At 51.0% G+C, this 17,790-nt stretch overlaps 1 protein-coding gene across 2 annotated transcripts in view; it reads right to left on the reverse strand.

Moving 5' to 3' along the window:
• The window catches only part of PRDM15 (PR/SET domain 15), a 49,497-nt gene extending 39,362 nt beyond the window's left edge, over positions 1-10,135 (reverse strand). Inside the window, exons 1-4 of one of the 2 annotated variants that reach the window (XM_033088376.1) lie at positions 10,093-10,129; positions 9,454-9,547; positions 7,913-8,066; positions 5,321-5,573 (exon numbers count right to left, since the gene is read on the reverse strand). In XM_033088376.1, coding sequence (XP_032944267.1) covers positions 5,321-5,573; positions 7,913-8,066; positions 9,454-9,547; positions 10,093-10,129 — 538 coding nt within the window. Of the gene's footprint in view, positions 1-5,320; positions 5,574-7,912; positions 8,067-9,453; positions 9,548-10,092 lie in introns of both variants that reach the window. The other variant, XM_033088385.1, reaches the window with a different exon arrangement.
• Positions 10,136-17,790: the final 7,655 nt, after the last annotated feature.

Below are 17,790 nucleotides of genomic sequence, written 5' to 3' on the forward strand. Positions count from 1 at the left end.
CTTTCAATGTCCCAAGCTCCGTTCTCAGAGTTCTATGCACATGGACCCATTCAGGCCCTGTGAATACCCCCATTTCACAGACAAGGAAACTGAGCACAGACAGGCAGAGCCACAGCAGCCCAGATGCAGGGTCTGTGTCCAGTTATAGAAACGTGTCTGGTCCAAGAAGCCAGTCCAGTGGGGCCAGACGCATCCTTCATCCGACTTCAAGAAAAACCTGTATCCTACAGACGAAATCGAATTCCTCGGTCTCTCATCGGCTCACACAGATGATAGGACCCTAAACCGCCGGTCAGTGTGTTGTGAACCCGCCCGTGGGCGCATGACTCCATCCCACCACTGTCCACCAGGACTCTGTGCGGTGACAGAAACGCTCTAATTGCTGTCCATGGTGACCCCGCACGTGCTAGTGCCGGAGGAAATTAATTCTTAATTCCACTTCATTTGAATTTAGCTTTAAATAGCCCCCAGGGGCAGCCTCTCTTCACAGCACTGCCCCAGGAGTCTGAGGAAGCAGAAAATGACCAGGGTTCATGGAGTATGCAGGGAGACCCTGCCTGTGAGGTGGGCAACTGCAGCCTTTAAAAAAGTACTGCTGCTCTTATGGGACCTACACGCTGGGGACTGTCTAAGTGAGCGTGTGACATCCAGGCCAGCCCCGTTCTGGCCCGGGACCACGAGCCCACACCACCCTCCCGCTCCTGGCACTGTTCAGCCTGCGTAGAGGCACATGGCCCATTGCAATACTCCAGGGACCACTCACACAGCGATCTCCTGGGTCCTCAAAGAAATCACCCAGAATCGCAACCGGGGAAAAGCACACGTCTTGCTGGATCAAAAACTAGAGATATGGTGGCAAAGAATGGAAGAAAAGATGCCACCCGGAGCTACGACTGTTTGCATGTGCTTTCTGAGTCCTCGTAAGATAACAAGAAGGAAGCAATGGAAATGCAATATGAAATTTTTGTCAGGAGCAAGTGCCACGGGACGCAGGGTACCGTGATGAGCTGTCCCCTCCCAACCGGCCCCGCTCTCTGCACACGCTCTCTGGGACTGGATGCTTGAAGAGTATCAGATCTGGACGAACGGAGGTCAGAGCCAAATGGCTGTTTCTCACTGACTTTCTAAAGAGGGGAAAACACAGTTGCACAGGAGTTTCAGAACAGGAGGATGAGGTGTGGCTTGGTCGGAAGCCGATGCTTGTGAATCAGGGCAATTTCTTCTACTGTGAATGAGCTGCTAACTCCGGCAATAAGGTCCCCACCTCACGAATGCGAATTCAAACTGCCCTGACACAAGAAGCCCTTCTCTTCACCTGGCGCTCCGATGCCAGTCAGGACTGACTGGAGGAACTAGCTGTGACTACTGTCCCATCATCAAGGGCAGTATTCAGTGTTCCATTTTCTGAAAATTATTTTTAAAAGGTAAGCATCTTTGAGGATAAAAACCTAGCCGATAACCAGAAGGCAATACTTGACTCCAATCGTATATCCAACAAGAAGGAAGTGTCTACACAAAATGTAATGCCACACAGCCATTAAACGAAGCCACAGAGACAGTTCTAACAGGGCACACACTACGGCAGGGTGGTGAGTAAAACGTGTGCAGGTACATAAAAGCAATGAAATGGCCCCGACAGGCAAACTTGAACCATGTAAAAATATACAGCTTTTTAAAAGACAGAAAAGAAATGGCAGAACGAACATACAGAGGCACAAAGGAGCCTGCTGGCTTCTGGGGCACCGAGTGCAAAGCCACACGAGAGAACTTTTGGGGATATGAGTGCACTCTATGCCTTGGTCGTGGGGGAGCTGACACAGCTGCATACACCTAAGCTGTCTGAGCTGTACCCTTAAAATCGGTAAGTCTTATTGCATGTAAGCTATGTCAACAGCCGATTTTAAAAAAATACTAGAAAAAGCTGGTCAAAAATGCCAAGAGTCGTTGAGTTAAAATGGTGATGTTCTATGTGATTTAAAATAGTTTCCCAAATGTTATGAAATGTGTTTATATTTCATCTTTTTCATTAGAAAAGTAATTCTGAAAATCTGATGCAGACAGTCGATCCCCACAGTAAGACCCGTTATGCCTTGTGGGCATCCTTCATCTGTCAACAGGCCCAGGTTTGTATAGACAGAAAATCAACCTTAATGTGAGCTCAAGAAAAAATGTGATTAGAAAAGTCAATCCACTTCCAAAACAAAAAAAATGGTAACGATTAATTTTTGAAAGAGTGGGTCACTGCTCCCCAGGTCAAAACCACCTTTTGTCTGTATTTTGTCTGCAAATCAGCTGATTTCTACAACAAAGATGCATGTTTGAAGCAAATCTGAGAGACAGAGTTAAATTAATGAGTCTTGGCAGTTCTGATGCTCAACAAAAAAGATTTTGACTGATTTCTGAGAAGACTGCTCTTGTCCATCAGCCCCCAGTATAACTCTTGTAGAACATACTGGGAAGGCCCCATTCACAGTGCTCGGCCCCAGCCCCACCCGGCAGAGGCGGTGACAGCCTCCGTCCTTCCACCATCAGTGGGCAGAGGCCATCACTGCGGACAGCTGAAGCTATCTCCCTGCCTGTAGGATCTGGAGAATCAGATTCACGCAGATGGCCAGTGCTCCGTGTTTCGAGGCCTCTCTTCACAGATCACATTGTCTACCCTGGTCTCTAAGAAGCAGGCAGTGCTGGGCTCCCGGCTCATGGCTTCAGCTGGGTGAGGCGGTCGGCACACACGGAGACTGCGCTGGGCCTGGGCACTCAGCAGGGCTGCAGCAGGTTCCAGAAGCTCGGCGCTGCCAGGAGGGGACTTCTGGGGACTCGGGAAGGAGGGGCTTCAGGAAGGGACAGGGCAGGGGGCTAAGTGGGGAAGGCAGTGGGCCTGGGCCAGCTGCTATGTCACTATTTTACCAAGCGGCCCTGGTAGATGGAGGCAGACGTTACTGCAGACCCCCGGGGAAGGCTGCCTGAGATACCAGCACTGCCTAAGTGGTCGTTCACCAGGTAGCACCTCAGGGAGCAAAGAAATAAGGAACCCAACTAACCAACCAGTTAACAGTTGTCAACAACTTCCACCACACTTCCTAGAAATGCTTGCTTGCCACTTGTCCTATAACAGAAAACCACAAAAAGTATTTCTAAAACTTGAGAGTATCTAAGTTGCTTGTTTTCCCAATTCAGAAACTTGTCTGGGGTGACCAGGTCTTCCTACCTAGGCGGCTGTCCCAGTGTAATCATTAACAGTCTCCCGTTCTCAGAAGTCTGGAGGAGGAGTCACTGTCACCCAAGTACTACTCCTGAATGACAGCGGTTAGGATGAAACCAGGAGGTGGCTGTAATGGACGACACAGTATCAGGCTGATTTCATTAAAATCTATGCTCTCAAACTCAGCTCAAGATCAAAATGCTCTCCAGCAGGTAAAAAGCAAACAGAATAACTGTAACTCCGATAAGGGGTGCCAGCCTTTGCTTTGACTTTGACCTTGAGCGACATAAGGGTTGTGCCATCATCCAGGACACAACTTACAAGGTCAGCCTCTAAAAACCCAAATCCCATCGTGCAGTCTGGGCTGCTCCCAGGCCACAAACGGCGTCAGCTGCCCGGGCTGTAAGGAATCGGGGACATGAGAAAACCAGGTCAGGAAGAGCTCGGTGATGTTGGACAGCACCCGGTGAGCCCGGCTGGTCATGCTGCAAAGTGATGCCTGACCCAGGGAGGTGACGCTGCAGGTGCCTCCCGTGGGCGCCTGGCCAGATGCAAATCCTAGAGGGTGGGGCTAAGAGCAGCCTGGTGAAAAGCCATCGGTCTCTCCAAATTCTTTCTGTCCACTTCACTTTCAAAACAAGAGGGCTCCATGAAGCCCAGTCTTCCCTTGGGAATATCTCTGTGAAGGGGGAAATCCCCTCACTGCCAAGCTTCTTTGATCGTCCAGCTGCTACCAGACCTGGAGTGTAGGCCATCCCAGGGGGTTACCGACTCCAGCAGCCCCCTCCCAGCCTGCAGTGGGTTACAGAGTGGCCCCTGACGCTCAGGTCTGCCTGGAAGCTTCGGATAGAGTCTCTGTGGATGTCATCAAGGTAAGATGAAGTCAGGCTGGATTCGGGTGAGCCCCAAATCCAATGACTGGTGTCCTTGTAAGGACAGAAGAGACACGGGGAGAAGGCACGTGACGACACAGGCAGGGATCAGAGTGACGCAGCCACAAGCCAAGGGACACCAAGGGCTGCCAGCAACACCAGAAGCCAGAGAGAGGCCTGAGAAGGATTCTCCCTCGGAGGCTCCAGAGGGCACCAGCCCTGCCGACACCTTGGTCTCAGACTTCTGGCCTCCAGACTGTGAGACAACCCATTTCTGTCATTTGGGCAGCCTCATGGAGTCCTCCCCTCGCATGTTGCTGGGTATGTCAGCCAGGACAGCTCACAAACCTCAGCCATGTGGGCACACAGGACAGACAGCACCTTCCAAAACTGCGAAGGCTCTCACCCCCGAGCTGTTTTGTATCACACTGTATTCCTAATGAGAAGGAAACCATTTGCTTGTCAGAATCCCGTCACTTGGGGGCGTCAGAGCAAATAATCTTCCTGGCAACAATGAACATGTCTGTCCCCACAGTATCAGATGGAGCATAGCAAAGTGCTGCTCTGAGAGGTTCCGAATGTCCAGTGTCTCTCAGGGTTCTGCGAGAGACCCCGCGCCACCAGGACCCACAGGCAGCAAAGATTTCAATCCAATGGGCCCCTTCACAAAGTGACGCCCGGACCCTGGATAGCAGGCCACACGTTTTGATTTGCTTTTCCTAATAAGAACATCAGGTTTGGGCCAATCACATGACTTCCACCAGGTCTTTCTGTGCACACGCGCACGCACACATGCATGCACACACAAATGCACGCACACATACACACCCCCCCCACATGCAGGAAGAGGCTGCAGGGTGGACAGCGCAGCCCCTCAGCCGGATTCCTCCACGACCCGCACCGTGACTGGGGCAGGCTCCTTGCCCTCTCTGTGCTCTGTTTCCTCTGCCCCAAACCAGGGATGATACCCAACCTCCGAGGACTGGGCAGGTGAGTTACTGTGTGGAAGCCCCAGGGCAGAGCGGAGTAAGTGGCTTGTGCCCCAGTGTGGGGTTTAGCCGGTAGAGCTGAGAGGCACAACTTCCCACCCGTGAGTATCTGGCGCTTCTAATTGTCTGTCAGCCTGGATATCTAACAAGCAGAACAACAGACCCAGCCATGTGGGATACGACCACCCCTCCCCAGGCACAGCTGCTCCCTAACGCCAGTTCCTGCATGCGGCCCTCTGGTGAGGCACAGCACGTACCGTGGGCCCCAGAGCACGCCTGCCTCAGCATGGGCTTGTCCATCTTCTTGGCGTAAAAGGCCGCGTACCACACACGCAGCTCGGTGCCGGGGGGGATGTCCCGTGACGTGGTGAAGTACACGTCGTCGCCGAGCTGGTAGGCCGTCAGGTTCTGGTGCTCCAGCTGCACCGCCGGCCGCACCAGCATCATCCAGTTGCAGTCGTCCTCGTTGGAAGTGTCGAAGCACACGGGGTGCCCGTCCTTTTGGAACACCTGGGGGGAACATGCCCACCGAGAGGCGGGCGAGGAGCTGATCACCCACCTACCAGTCTGCGTGTCAGCAGGGTGGGGCAGAAGCCGGGGAGAGGAGCTGAACCGTCGGTCTAGCGGGGCACGCCGGAGGCCACCCCAGGCTCCATACGGACCTGTTCAGGGCTTTAGAGGTCGGGGGGTCTTAGGCCAGGCTGGTCACAGGCAAAAGGGAAGCAGTAGACACAGCAAAAGGTCCAGGGGTCCTCGGACCCAAGTTCTAAGCATGGCTCAGGTGGTAACTGAGCTCTACACCTGGTCCAGGTATCATGGGGTCATCTGAGTTCTATGCATGCCCAGCTGGGAACTTGGACACCTGAGTCTGACACCTGGTCCAGGTGTCACTGAGTCCCCTGAATTCTACACACGACCCAGTTGGGAACTGGGACATCTGAGTCTATACCTGGTCCAGGTGTCACTGGGACACCTGAGCTCTACACCTGATCCAGGTGTCAAGGGAACACCTCAGTTCTACGCATGGCCCAGTTGGGAATTGGGACATTTGAGTTCTACAACTGGTCCAGGTGTCACTGGGACACCTGAATTTTACTCCTGTTCCAGATGTCATTGGGACACCTGGTCCAGGTGTCATTGGGATAGCTCAAGTCTACTCCTGTTTCAGATATCACGGGGACACCTGAGTTCTACACCTGGCCCAGGTGTCACTGGGTCACCTGAGGTGTACTCCTGGTCCAGGTGTCATTGGGATGCCTGAGTTCTACACATGGCCCAGTTGAGAATTGGGACACCTGAGTTCTACACCTGAGCCAGGTGTCACTGGGACACCTGAGTTGGAGGCATGGCCCAGGTGGGCATCAGGTCACCTCAGTTCTTCTCCTGGCTCTGTTCCAAGTGTGTTCAGTGACATTAGCAAAGTTTCCTGGTCTCTGTAAGGTGTGCCCTCATCTGTAACACAGCACTGGTGCTTATGGATTCAGTGCAGGCAGGGAGCAGGCGGAGAAACTTAAATACTTTGAAGTTCAAAGCAGCCACGCAAGTGGAGAGGGTTCTATTTTCTGATGCAATCGTTACTTCCTCACTGGAGGAAGAAATCTTTCCCCTCTCCTGAGCTTTTCCTGTAGGAGCTCCCTACTGCTAATGAGCTGGAGGCCCCCTCTGAGGATGGAGCCTTCAGAAACTAGGGGAGAAGGCAGAGGGGGCCACCAGGTGCCTAATGACCACAAGCAGGGGTGGGGTGTGCCCCCAGTGGGCCTCCACCCTCCCTCAGGTGCTCAGTGCTGAGCCCGTTCTGAAAACAACTCATGCCAGATGGAGACCTTCAGAAATGAGTCACTGAAAAAAACCCAGGCGGGCACAGAGGACTTGTTCAAAGGGGCCTTGGCACAGAGACTGTGCCCAGCCTGGGTCCCAACAGCCTTTTGGGGATGCAGCCTCTTTACACCACTCATTCCCAACAAATAGCCTTCCTGCCTTTCCTTTCTCTCTTTTCTTATAAACAAATCAAGTGCCATTCCTTTTCCCCCTCTTGCTGAAATCTGCCTTGTAAGCTCACTTTTCCAAGGGCTACCCAAAGTCTGAGGTTATAGATTTCTCCTCTGCCCTGAAATGTGGCTCTCTGTGAAGGGTCCCTAAGGAAAGCTCACCTTGCGCCTACGTGGGGCCGACCAGCACTGTTCCTTTTGCTTATTTCACAGGTGCTCTGGGAGGCCTGCTCTGGCCCTGGTACTATGCTGGGCACGGAGACAGAGCCGTAAACAACATCTGCGTCCCCTGGCCTCGTGGGGCTCCCACGGCTTACTCTCAGTATTCTGAACCTGCCCTGCAACTCACATCCATTTTTGTCTTCCTTGGTGTCACATAAAAGCTGTCCGTTCCCAGTCTGATGTGCTTTCTAGAGCTGCCAAACTTCATACCGGCGTCTCATTGGTACCTAAACAAAACACCCTCCTTCCAAAAGAGCTTTGAAGAGTAGCATGAGTTCTGCACAGGGGGCAGTAACTATACTGACACACGGCTGCAAAAACGACAGAACTGCCCACCTCCTCCAGCTTGTCAACCTCGGTCACAGCGGAAGTGAGGAAGCATTCTGGGTCTCCTCGTATGCACCTTTTAAATACGCTCTCTTTAGAGTTGTGCAAAGTTGAGACTCACAAAATACTAACTTAACTTTGATGCTCTCGTGATATAAAAAAACTATAAAAAAAAAAAAAAAGGAAAATTGTCTTGGAAATTAGGCAGCAGTCCAACATTTAGAGCTGTTTCCGGGACATCTGTGAACCTTCGACACTCACAGAGGAGGAGACAAAGCACGGCTTCCTCAGTGCCGTCCACACAGCCTGTACCTTCAGTGGAAATGCAGATTCCTTCTCCCACTTCGCGACTCTCCTCGACTCAAAGGGACCAAACTGTGTTCGCTTGACAAGCTGAGTCACGGCAAACACGCCTTCGGCTCCGTCTTCCAGTTGTCTGATCTCCAAGTTAGAAGGAAGGGACGACCTAGAAATGGAACAAAACAGGAGACTCTCAGGCCCTGAGCGCCGTCAGCGTGGGGCAGCCACTCATACCAGGGGACAGAAGGTTAAGATACGCGAAAAGCTCACTCTCACCGACCAGCCAGGGCACACGATGGAGGACGCGTTTACTATCCCCACCCGAGAAGAGCCGACACAGAGCCGACCCCAGGTGCGGGATGCAATGGGCCAACCAACAGAGACGAAGCAAATGGCTGCTCTCGCCCACTGAGGTGCAGTCCAGGGAGGGCGGGAGAACGACAGAGAACTCCGCGACAATGTGCCCCATGGAAATTCCACGAGAAAGACAGAAAGAGCCACACAATTCCAAAGGCCAGAAACGCGCTTGCAGCGAGGCTGGACTGGCCGGTTCATGGAGGATGTGGCCCTTTTTAAGTAAACTAGGAGAAGGTCACGACAGGGCGCTGGAGGAGGGGGCACGTGGGCTGGGACCCCAGCATGAGGCAAGACATCGGCAGCCATTTATACCCAATCACGGATGGTCCCAATGCAGGACGGAGGGCTCCCAGTGGAGTTTTGTGGGCAATGGGAAGCTAGTGAAGGTTTGGGGGAGAGCTGATCAGATCTGTACTTTAGGTAAAAAGGTTAATCTGTGTTTTGAGACGGTAAGTCAAAGAGAAAAAATAAACAGAGGCTGGGAAACCAGTTGGGAGGGGGTTAGAAACAGGTTGATAAGATAATTTTAGTGCCTCCACGTGCCAGACTTTTAGGGATACTGTTATTCTCTCCTCTTCACAGACGAGGCAACTGAGGTGTGGAGAGGAGAACGCCTCCTCTGAGTTCAAACAGCTACTATGTATCAGACCCGCGCTGACATTCCTCCGGCCGGCCAGGTGGCACGGCTCCACAGCGACACCTGGAATGGCAGAGCCACTGAGCCTCCTCACTAGATCTACGGGTGCTTTCCCAGAAGCTTCCATGGCTTTGCCTTGTTACCTACACTCACTGCTGCCCCTGCCCCAGCCCACCTGGCCCATAGTGGGCATGTGTCAGATGGCAGGTGAGATTCGGGCCACAGGGAAAACCGTGCTGGCAGACATACAACTTGGTCGTCGTTCCTCAACCCATAAACCCACCCAGCCCGTCGGCCCCTCCACGGAGGCTGTGCTGGGTCTCAGCGTGGCTCCTAAAATCATGAGCAGATATAAGACATTCCCTCTGAAACACATCTGGGCTCCTCCTGGCAACCGGCCACTTGGTTCCCCGGGGCATGGAAATCACGGAGGCCACCTGGCAGCAGAGGACAGTCCTCCTCCCTCCTGCTCTCTTCTTCCTTTTTGTAGAGGCCGCCAGGCTCTTCCCGTGCTTGACATGCAGACAACCCTGTAAAACCCGCTCGGGCGGCCACTCACCGTGCCCTGCTCAACACAAAGGAGTCTTTGACCATGACCACCGGGCCCAGCTCGGGACATTCAGAGTCGTGGTACTGGCTGCAGTCTTCACACCCTGCAAACAGACATCAGACCGTTAGAGGGGACCATGCAGGGAGGGAGGCACCCAAGGACGTCGCACGGCTCCACGCCTGGGAAACACAGACTCCCCATCCGAGGGGAGAGGCCAACGGGGCTCCCCACAGATACGAAACAGAGCAAACACAGGACGTGCCCCCTCCCCAAGGTAAAGACCCAGCTCTACGACAATTTCAAAGCATGCAGAGTCACTTCTATGGTGACAAATGAGATCGTCCCAAGGAATGACAGTAAATGAAAATTCACCAATTCCAGCCGTTCACCATGAACCTAACGTATCAGACATCTCTGAATCCCTGCAGCGTGCCCATTGCCGGGCGTCCCGAGCACGGCGAGCCTTTTAAAACCACACCGCTGCAGCACGTTGCTCATGTAATAAACAGTGTTCTTAAAAGCAAGTAAAACCATCATCATTTAGAAAGCTACAGCCCTTCTGTATTATAAACACAAAATGTGGACATGGCGTTGTGCGGGCAGCAAGTGCCACGCCGTCTGCACTGGCGACAGGCAGGGGCCACTTACAGATAAACATGATCTCCTCGCTCCCGTCTTCCGCCATCTCCGAGACCTGTCAGGACACAGAGAGCGGCATTAACGAGGTGCTCTTTGCCAAAGCTGTTTTTAAAGACAATTCCTACTAAAGGTCCCCTGCCCCACCCCCACCCCCAGCCTGTGATTTAGGACATCAAGCAGTGAGGTCCCCTTCACTGTGGGATGGGGCTGGGGGGCCTCGAGACATTTGCTCACTTAAAATCATGTTTTTTAATAACAGCAATTGATGTGAATGGCCTCTAGATTAGGAAGTCTTCATGAAGTCAGACTTTCCTCTTTTTATATTAGCCATCGGTTTCCATTAGTAAAATAAATATATCCCTATTTTTTAAAAGCCACGTTTCACATTGTCACTTCTTTTTTCTTTGTCCTCCCTCGTTAGACTGTGAATTCCTCCAGGGTACCCACGTCTCATGCAACCTCCATTTTTCTTCAACTGCTAACCGGTGCCCAACACCCGGTGCGCACTGGGTTCTCGTGGGACTAAACCAAACGTGACATCATGGAGGAGAGCTCTCCTGCTCTCCACAAAACCTTTGTCAGATCTGGTCTCTTCTCTCTCCTAATCGTCCTTTGAGGTGCAGCTCAAGAAGCACCTCTACAGCGAGCAGCTGAGCTTAGGCTCCCCTAGCATACCTGTGGGGTGACCTAGACATGTTAATTCTGGGGCCTCGGATTCCTGACCTGTAAAACGGAAACAAAAATGCCCACCTCATGCAGTTGGGCGGGGAGCACAGGGTGTGCTACGCCCAGTATGTGCCAGTAACTAATCCTTCCTCCTCTCTCCTACCCCCTCCACCCCCAATTAAGGGCCCCCAGCATCTCCCTGCTGCACCCACTTCTTGTCCGAGCCCCCGGATGTGTGCTGCTAGGAGAGGACGCAGGCCGGCCCTTCCTGAAGGCTCATTCCACACCGCACTCCTATCCCCAGGAGCTGGAAGAAGGAAACACAGACAGTGCACAGTCCAAATGAAAACTCGGACTTGCCGAGCTCACGTTTTCATCAGCAGAGAGAACAGCGTGGAAGACTTCACTGTGGCGGAATGCATCAGCCACAAAGAAACAAAGCAGAGAGATGGGGCCGCCAATTCGCCCTTAGAATGCCAAGGATAAATAACCAGGGCATATTCTTTCCCTGCAGCCTCTACGACCTCCCTTGGCCACGCCCCACCTTCCCCCACCTGGAAGGTACCAGGGCCTCTGATGGCTCTTCCTGCTCTTCCCTTACTGGCCCACTCATTTTCCACCCTGTATAGGGTGCTTCTGCAGCATGGACCCAATGGGTTGCTCCCTGGGACCAACCCCATCTCGTCGGCCTCCTCTGCCCACCTCCCTCTCGGGCTCCAGTGGCCTTGTTTTATTCCCAGCTCCTTCCTGCCTCCAGGCCTCCCACCTGCTGTTCCCTGTGCCTGGAACTTCTCCCCGGCTCTGTGCTGGCTGACATCTACTCATTCTTCTCGTCCTAGATTAACTGTCACTTCTTTGGGGAGGGTGTTCTGATCCACCTGTCCAAATTAGGGCCCTTGTGACACTTCCTGGCAGCACCCTGTAATTTTCCTTACTGCAGCTTTCACCACTGTGATCATCTGTGAGTGTTGTTTATCTGGTGCCTCTTTCCGCACCGGTCCTGGAGAGCTATAAGGCGGAGCCATCAGCATACGCTCAGCGTCTGTGGGGCCAGGCACAGGGTACAGCGATGTGATAACAGCCTCAGCCACCTCCTACGTATATAATCCAATTCTTACGCACTTTGTACATAACACTCCATATACAGCAAAGCCCTGATATCTTTGGGCTGGACTCGCCTTGTAACTCCAGATAATAAAGTGTAGATTGAAAAGTTCCAATCCTTCGTTTGTACAATTTATGCCAAGTCAAAAAGTTTGGTTAGATTAGAAGTGAGACAGGAAAGAAAAATTTTACATGTTTCTTCATCACCAAGTAAAAAGGGATTAAGTGCTTATATCACTTTCTCAATATTTACCGAGCACCTGCGAGGTACCACCCACGGCCCAGGAGTTGGACACAGCCCCACTGAGTCCCACCCCATGCAGGCCAGGCGAGGCCTGAGGTCCTTCTCCTGTGTGGCCATGCGGGAGGCAGGGGAGGCGGCTGCATTGGCCTGGCCTTGCTTTCACAGGGCTCCTACCTTCCCTCCCTTGGATACTAAGCCTGTTTAAGGGTTTCCAGCTATACAAACTTGAAAGAAAGTTTAAACAGAAAATTTGTGCTAGTTAAGAAATCTTGCAAACCGATAATGCTGTTACAGGAAAAGGGTGGCCTTTCAGGAAAGTTCTGGCGCTCCTGAGAACATTTTATAGCTCAAACAAGACAAATGTCCCTGTCTTGCCCAGGTATTCCCGGGACACTGACCGTGACCAGGCTGTACTGAAGGATTGCTCTACTGGGGGTGGCAGGACAGAACCTTCCACAAACACTGCAGGACAAGGGCAGTCAGGGCCTGCTGGGAGGACACTGGGAAGGCTGCTGGTGGCACTCAGATTTGGTCCAGCAAACGTGTCCTCATCTTCCGCTTCTGGGGAGAAGCCTGGGAAGACTTCGGCCCGGCCCCGAGGGAAAGCCTATGCATTCAACAAAGCGGGAAGATCTAGAATAACGCGTACCGGCTTCCCTGTGGTTACCAGGCAGGTGGGCCCCACCAGATGCAATCGCTCACACATCTGGGGCGGGGCGCAGCTGCAGGACAGCACCAAGCCCGTGCCATCCCCCTAGCGATGGCCCAGTGCTGGTGGGGCGGGAGGGGGCACAGCAGGCGCAGTGCCCCAGCCTGGCCCTCAGGCAGGTGGGAAGGAGCCGAGTTCTTTCGCACGCTGCAAACGTTCATCACCCAGAAGTAAGGTACAGGAGACGCCACCCTCAGCGGGGGAAGCCCCGAAACCTCATCGGTATTTCGAGTTCTGCACAAATTTTCTATAAACAGTGTTTTCACAGAACACCAGGCACTTGGAGTTTTACGTCTGCTGCTCGCCGAGCACTGAGCTGACAGAAGAGAGAATCAGGTGAGCTGCCCTTTACCCCAACTCACAGACCAACTCACTCAGTCCCCAGGAAACCGGGTCTGTGCAAAGGGTCGTGGGCACTCAAGTGAAGGACCCGCAGGCCCCCTGGGCCACAGACCGGGTACAGAACGTTTTCAAACAGGCTATTTAATATGAAACTGACAACTCAAGTCCCTCCCATTGGTGGGGCCACACTGCGATTGTCCTTTTGTGACCGGCTTAGTCCACTGGGCTGCGTCCTCTGGGTTCATCCACATCGCAGCCCGTGTCAGCAGGTCCCTCCTCTTTAAGGCGGAATAATATTCCACTGTGTGGATGGATGATATTTTGCTTATCCATTCATCCTTCGATAGACACTAGATTGCTTCCACCTCTTGGCTATTGTGAATAATGCTGCGATGAACGTGGCTGTGCAAATTCCTCTTTAAAACTCTGTTTTCAATTATTGTGGGCCTACGCTTAGGGTGAAATTGCTGGATCATACGGTATTTCTATGTTTAATTTTTTGAGGAACCACCACAGTTTTTCAGGCAGCTGAACCATTTAATGTTCTCACCAAAGGACAACAAGGGTTCCAATTTCTCCACATCCTCACCAACACTTGTTATTTTCTGGGTTTTGTTTTGCTTTTTTTAATTGTAGCCACCTTAATGGATGTGAGGTGGTAAAACATTAGTTTTTAATATGATCTGCAAAGGCTGGGCTCTTGACTGTTATCTAAAAAAAAATAATCAGCTTTGAAACACTGGGAAATGAAAACGTCACAATTTTAAAACACAGGTTGCTAAAAGTAACTCAAAGAAAAAGGCGTTTTCAGGGAGGTTGTTGACGTAAGTGTGAAATGAAGACTAGCTCTCCTTCGTTAACCTGGCTGGGACTTCCGTGGCGGTCCCCTGGCCACTTATGTGAAAGAGGGGCACAGATAAAGGAGCGGGGCAGTGAACGCTGTCGTCCCGGGAGTCTATTACTGGCCTGGATGACTTCCCAGAGGCTTCACTGAGACCTCACTCACGTGTCCCCTTTAATCACTCCCCGTTCCCCCCAGCATCCCGAACTCCATCACTGTAATTTTTTGTCATTTCAAGCCTGTCATACAAAAGGACTCACACAGTATGTGACGTTTGGAGACTGGCTTTTTTCCACTCAGCATAATGCCCTTGAGATCCACCCAGGCTGTTGCGTGTAGCAGTTGTTCGTTCCTTTTTATTGCTGTATAATAGTCCACGGCACGGGAGTTCTGTTGTTGGTGGAGCAATCCACTCACTGGAGGACACTTGGGTTTCCCCCCGTTCTTGTCTACTACAAATAAAGCTGCTATGAATAATTAATTGCGTATGGGTTTTTCTGTGGACGTGAGTTGTCATTCCTCTGGAATAAATGCCCAATGTGCAGCCCTTGGGTCATGTGTTCAGTGGATGCTGGGGAAAACAGCAGGCGGCAGGAAAAGAGGAAGGCCACATCTGAGATGGGCTGACTCCCTAAAGAAGCCATAGGCGTGAGTCCACCCGCCCGCGACACACACACGGTAAGTGGACGTTTAGTTTCTTAAGAAACCGCCATGCTAACAATGTGTAACAGAGCCAGTTTCTCCCCGTCCTCCCCAGCACCTGGTTCACTATTTTTGGTTTTAGCCATGCTCACGTATGGGTGGCCGTCTCTCGCTGTGGTTGTAACTTGCATTTCCCTGGTGGCTAATGACATTGAACATCTCTTCAGGTGCTGTTTTGCCCTTTGTAAATCCTCTTCAGTACAATGTCTCTTCATGTCATTTGCCTATTTCCTAGTTAGACTGTCTGGTTTTTTGACTGTTGTGTTTTAAAAGTTCCTTTTACATCTGGATCCTTTGTCAAATATGTGATTCACAAATATTTTCTCCCTGCTTACAGCTAGCTCGTCTCCTCATCCTCTAAACAGGGTAACTTTGGAAACCAAAGGTTTTTCATTTTGATGAAGTGAACTCGATTTTTCCTTGCTTTTGGTGTCATGTCTAAGCCCTAGATCCCTACGATTTTCTCCTATATTTCTTGGAAAAGACTTATAGTTTTATGTTTTACATTTAAGTCTAGCATCCAATTCAAGTTAATTTTTATGCAAGCTGTGAGGCTGAGGTCCACGTTCACTTTTTTGCCTATAGGTGTCCAACTGTGTCAGCAATATTGAACTGCTCTTGTACCTTTGTCCAAAACCAGCGGCCATGTTTGTGTGGGTCTATTTGTGGGTCCTCCTTTCGGTGCCACTGAGCTCCGTGTCTACGCCCTGCCAACACCACACTTGGTGGAGCTCAATCAGTCCAGCCTTGACGGCCATTGCTTTATAGTAAGTCTTAAAATTGGGTAGTGTTTCCACCTGCGTGATTCTTCTTTTTCAAAATGCTTGGAGCCACTCTCGTTCCTGTGCCTTTCCATATAAATTTTACAACAATCTTGTCTATAACTACAAAAAAATCTCGCTGGGATTCACATATGTAACATTTTCTTTAACAGAATATATCCCAACTACTGTAATTCCAAAATGTAAGTAACATGACAAGCATTCCTAACTTTTTTATACTAAGTCCTGGAAAGCCAGTGTGTATTTTATACTTCTGGACTATCTGATTTCGGGTCAGTCACGTGTCAAATGCTCAGTAGCCAGCCCTGGTCTAGAGGCTCAGGACATTTTTTTTTTTTTTTTTTTAACAAGAGGGACATTTTCCCTCTGGATGCATGCCCTTGTGACAGTATGAAAAGCATGAAGGGAAAAATCACGAAAGGAAAAACACAAACAAAAGAGAGCGATTTTCACTCATGTGCTGCAGATTTGTCCCGAGGTGCTCCGTGGGGGGGACCAGGGGGTAGCAGGGAGGGAGGGAGGAATTTTGTGACCAATACATTTGTGAAACTGCTATTCTCCCATTCTAGACTCTTGATACACAATGGCACATGAAAGGCCCTGAGAAGTCCTGCAAAAAATACCTGTTGAAATGCGTTGAGCCCAGCAGTTCTTGAACTTTGTGGGACCAAGAACTCTCTGGCACATAGCGATTCAAGTGCTAGAGCCATGGTCCAGAGCACAGAGTCAGGTCATCGGTACAAGGGAAGGGGCTGGCCCTGTAGTGCGGGGACGGGCGCCAGGGACCAGGCTCTGCCATTTACTGGACGTGAAACCCCGAGTTAGTTGTTTCCCCTCCACGGCCTCAGTTTCCTCATTTGTACCAGGAGAGGATTTGAATGTCTCCTCTGAGCCCTCTTGCAGCCTGCACACGTATAATTTTAAATTCTCGTTCATCGTGATGACCTCATAAAATGGTGGTTCTCAAAGGTTACCCCACAACCCTCTATCCCCATTACTGTGCTTTGTATGTATTTTCCAAAAGCCAGCTCTCATGTTATAAAGAAATGACATATACAGCAATCACTCCTCGTTGCTTATTAACCGACAAAGTTCAAAGTCAGGAATTTGGCACTGACAATTCTGTAAACTGGCTGCGACTTCCCTTTCTTTCTAATCTCATTTCGTATTAAATATGACGCCTTGCCCGGTTTTCATTTCTGGACTTTCCCTGATCCGACGTCACCCCACTATCCACCAGCAGCACCACCTCCTGTCTCATCTGGGTTCTTCCCTCCCTCCGTCTGCCTGTCTGTCTATGGCCGCAATCGCCATCCTTAAAGCTGCAGGCTGTCACTGTTTATGCCCACGTCCTTTCTCCTCTGCCACAGTGAGCCCACCAAGAGGGCAGAATCTGAGTCTGACAGGCTGCTGACAGCCAGGACCAGCCCGGGGCTCAGCGACTGTATCGAGAACATTGCACTGCCTAGAGACGAATTTCCAAGAGCCACTCATCTGACCTGTTGGTTCCCAGCCCAGGATCTGCAGGCTGACCGTGTCTCACAAGAGACACACGTGGGAAGCCCAGAGTCCCTCTGCGCATGTCTTAAAACAGGACGGAAAAGGAACAGCGGGCCCCTGCTGCTACCACGGACAGCCTCGCCAGCAGCTGCCTGACTTGCACACGTTCCCAGCTCCCCACACATGGGAGACGGGGCAGGAGGGACCCTGGAGTGGTCAAAACCACAGACTCAAGCCACCTGTCAGGGCAAGGCCCTTCACTGTGACAGAGCGGTGGGGACTCCCACTCCCACTGCTTTCTTTTCTTCCTATCTAAGGTCACTTTTGCTCTATTAAAGTGAATGGCCAGAATGCATAGCTTTAGAAATCAAGGTCAACCACTCTCAAGCCCTTAGGTTTTTCTGCTACATCTGCTTTCACATCTCAGAATAATGCTCCTATGAGATCCCGATTCCTCAGCTTTGGGTGTCGTATTTTAGTTCTTATTATAGTAGAAGAAAAGTTAGCTTTCTTACATGCTCTTCCCTTCCCTTTATTCTCCATATAATTTTGGTTAAATCAGTGTATACAAAATTATGACTCTGAAAATACTGAGTACTCAATAAACTCATCAATAGTAAACCCTCAAGTTTTATTACTAATCCATTTCTTTTCCACTGCAACCTTTCTAAGAGCAATTGATTTAATTTTTTATATTTGCTTAGTTCTTATTGTTTGTATGTGAATTTTGTTTGCTGCTGCTATGTGTAGACCTTATGTTCCTTTTATGTGTACGTTATACTGTTGTGCTGTATGATTTTGCTGTGCTGTTTCTGTT

Source organism: Rhinolophus ferrumequinum, chromosome 2 (assembly GCF_004115265.2).
Source record: "Rhinolophus ferrumequinum isolate MPI-CBG mRhiFer1 chromosome 2, mRhiFer1_v1.p, whole genome shotgun sequence".
In the NCBI taxonomy this organism is placed as follows: Eukaryota; Metazoa; Chordata; class Mammalia; order Chiroptera; family Rhinolophidae; genus Rhinolophus; species Rhinolophus ferrumequinum.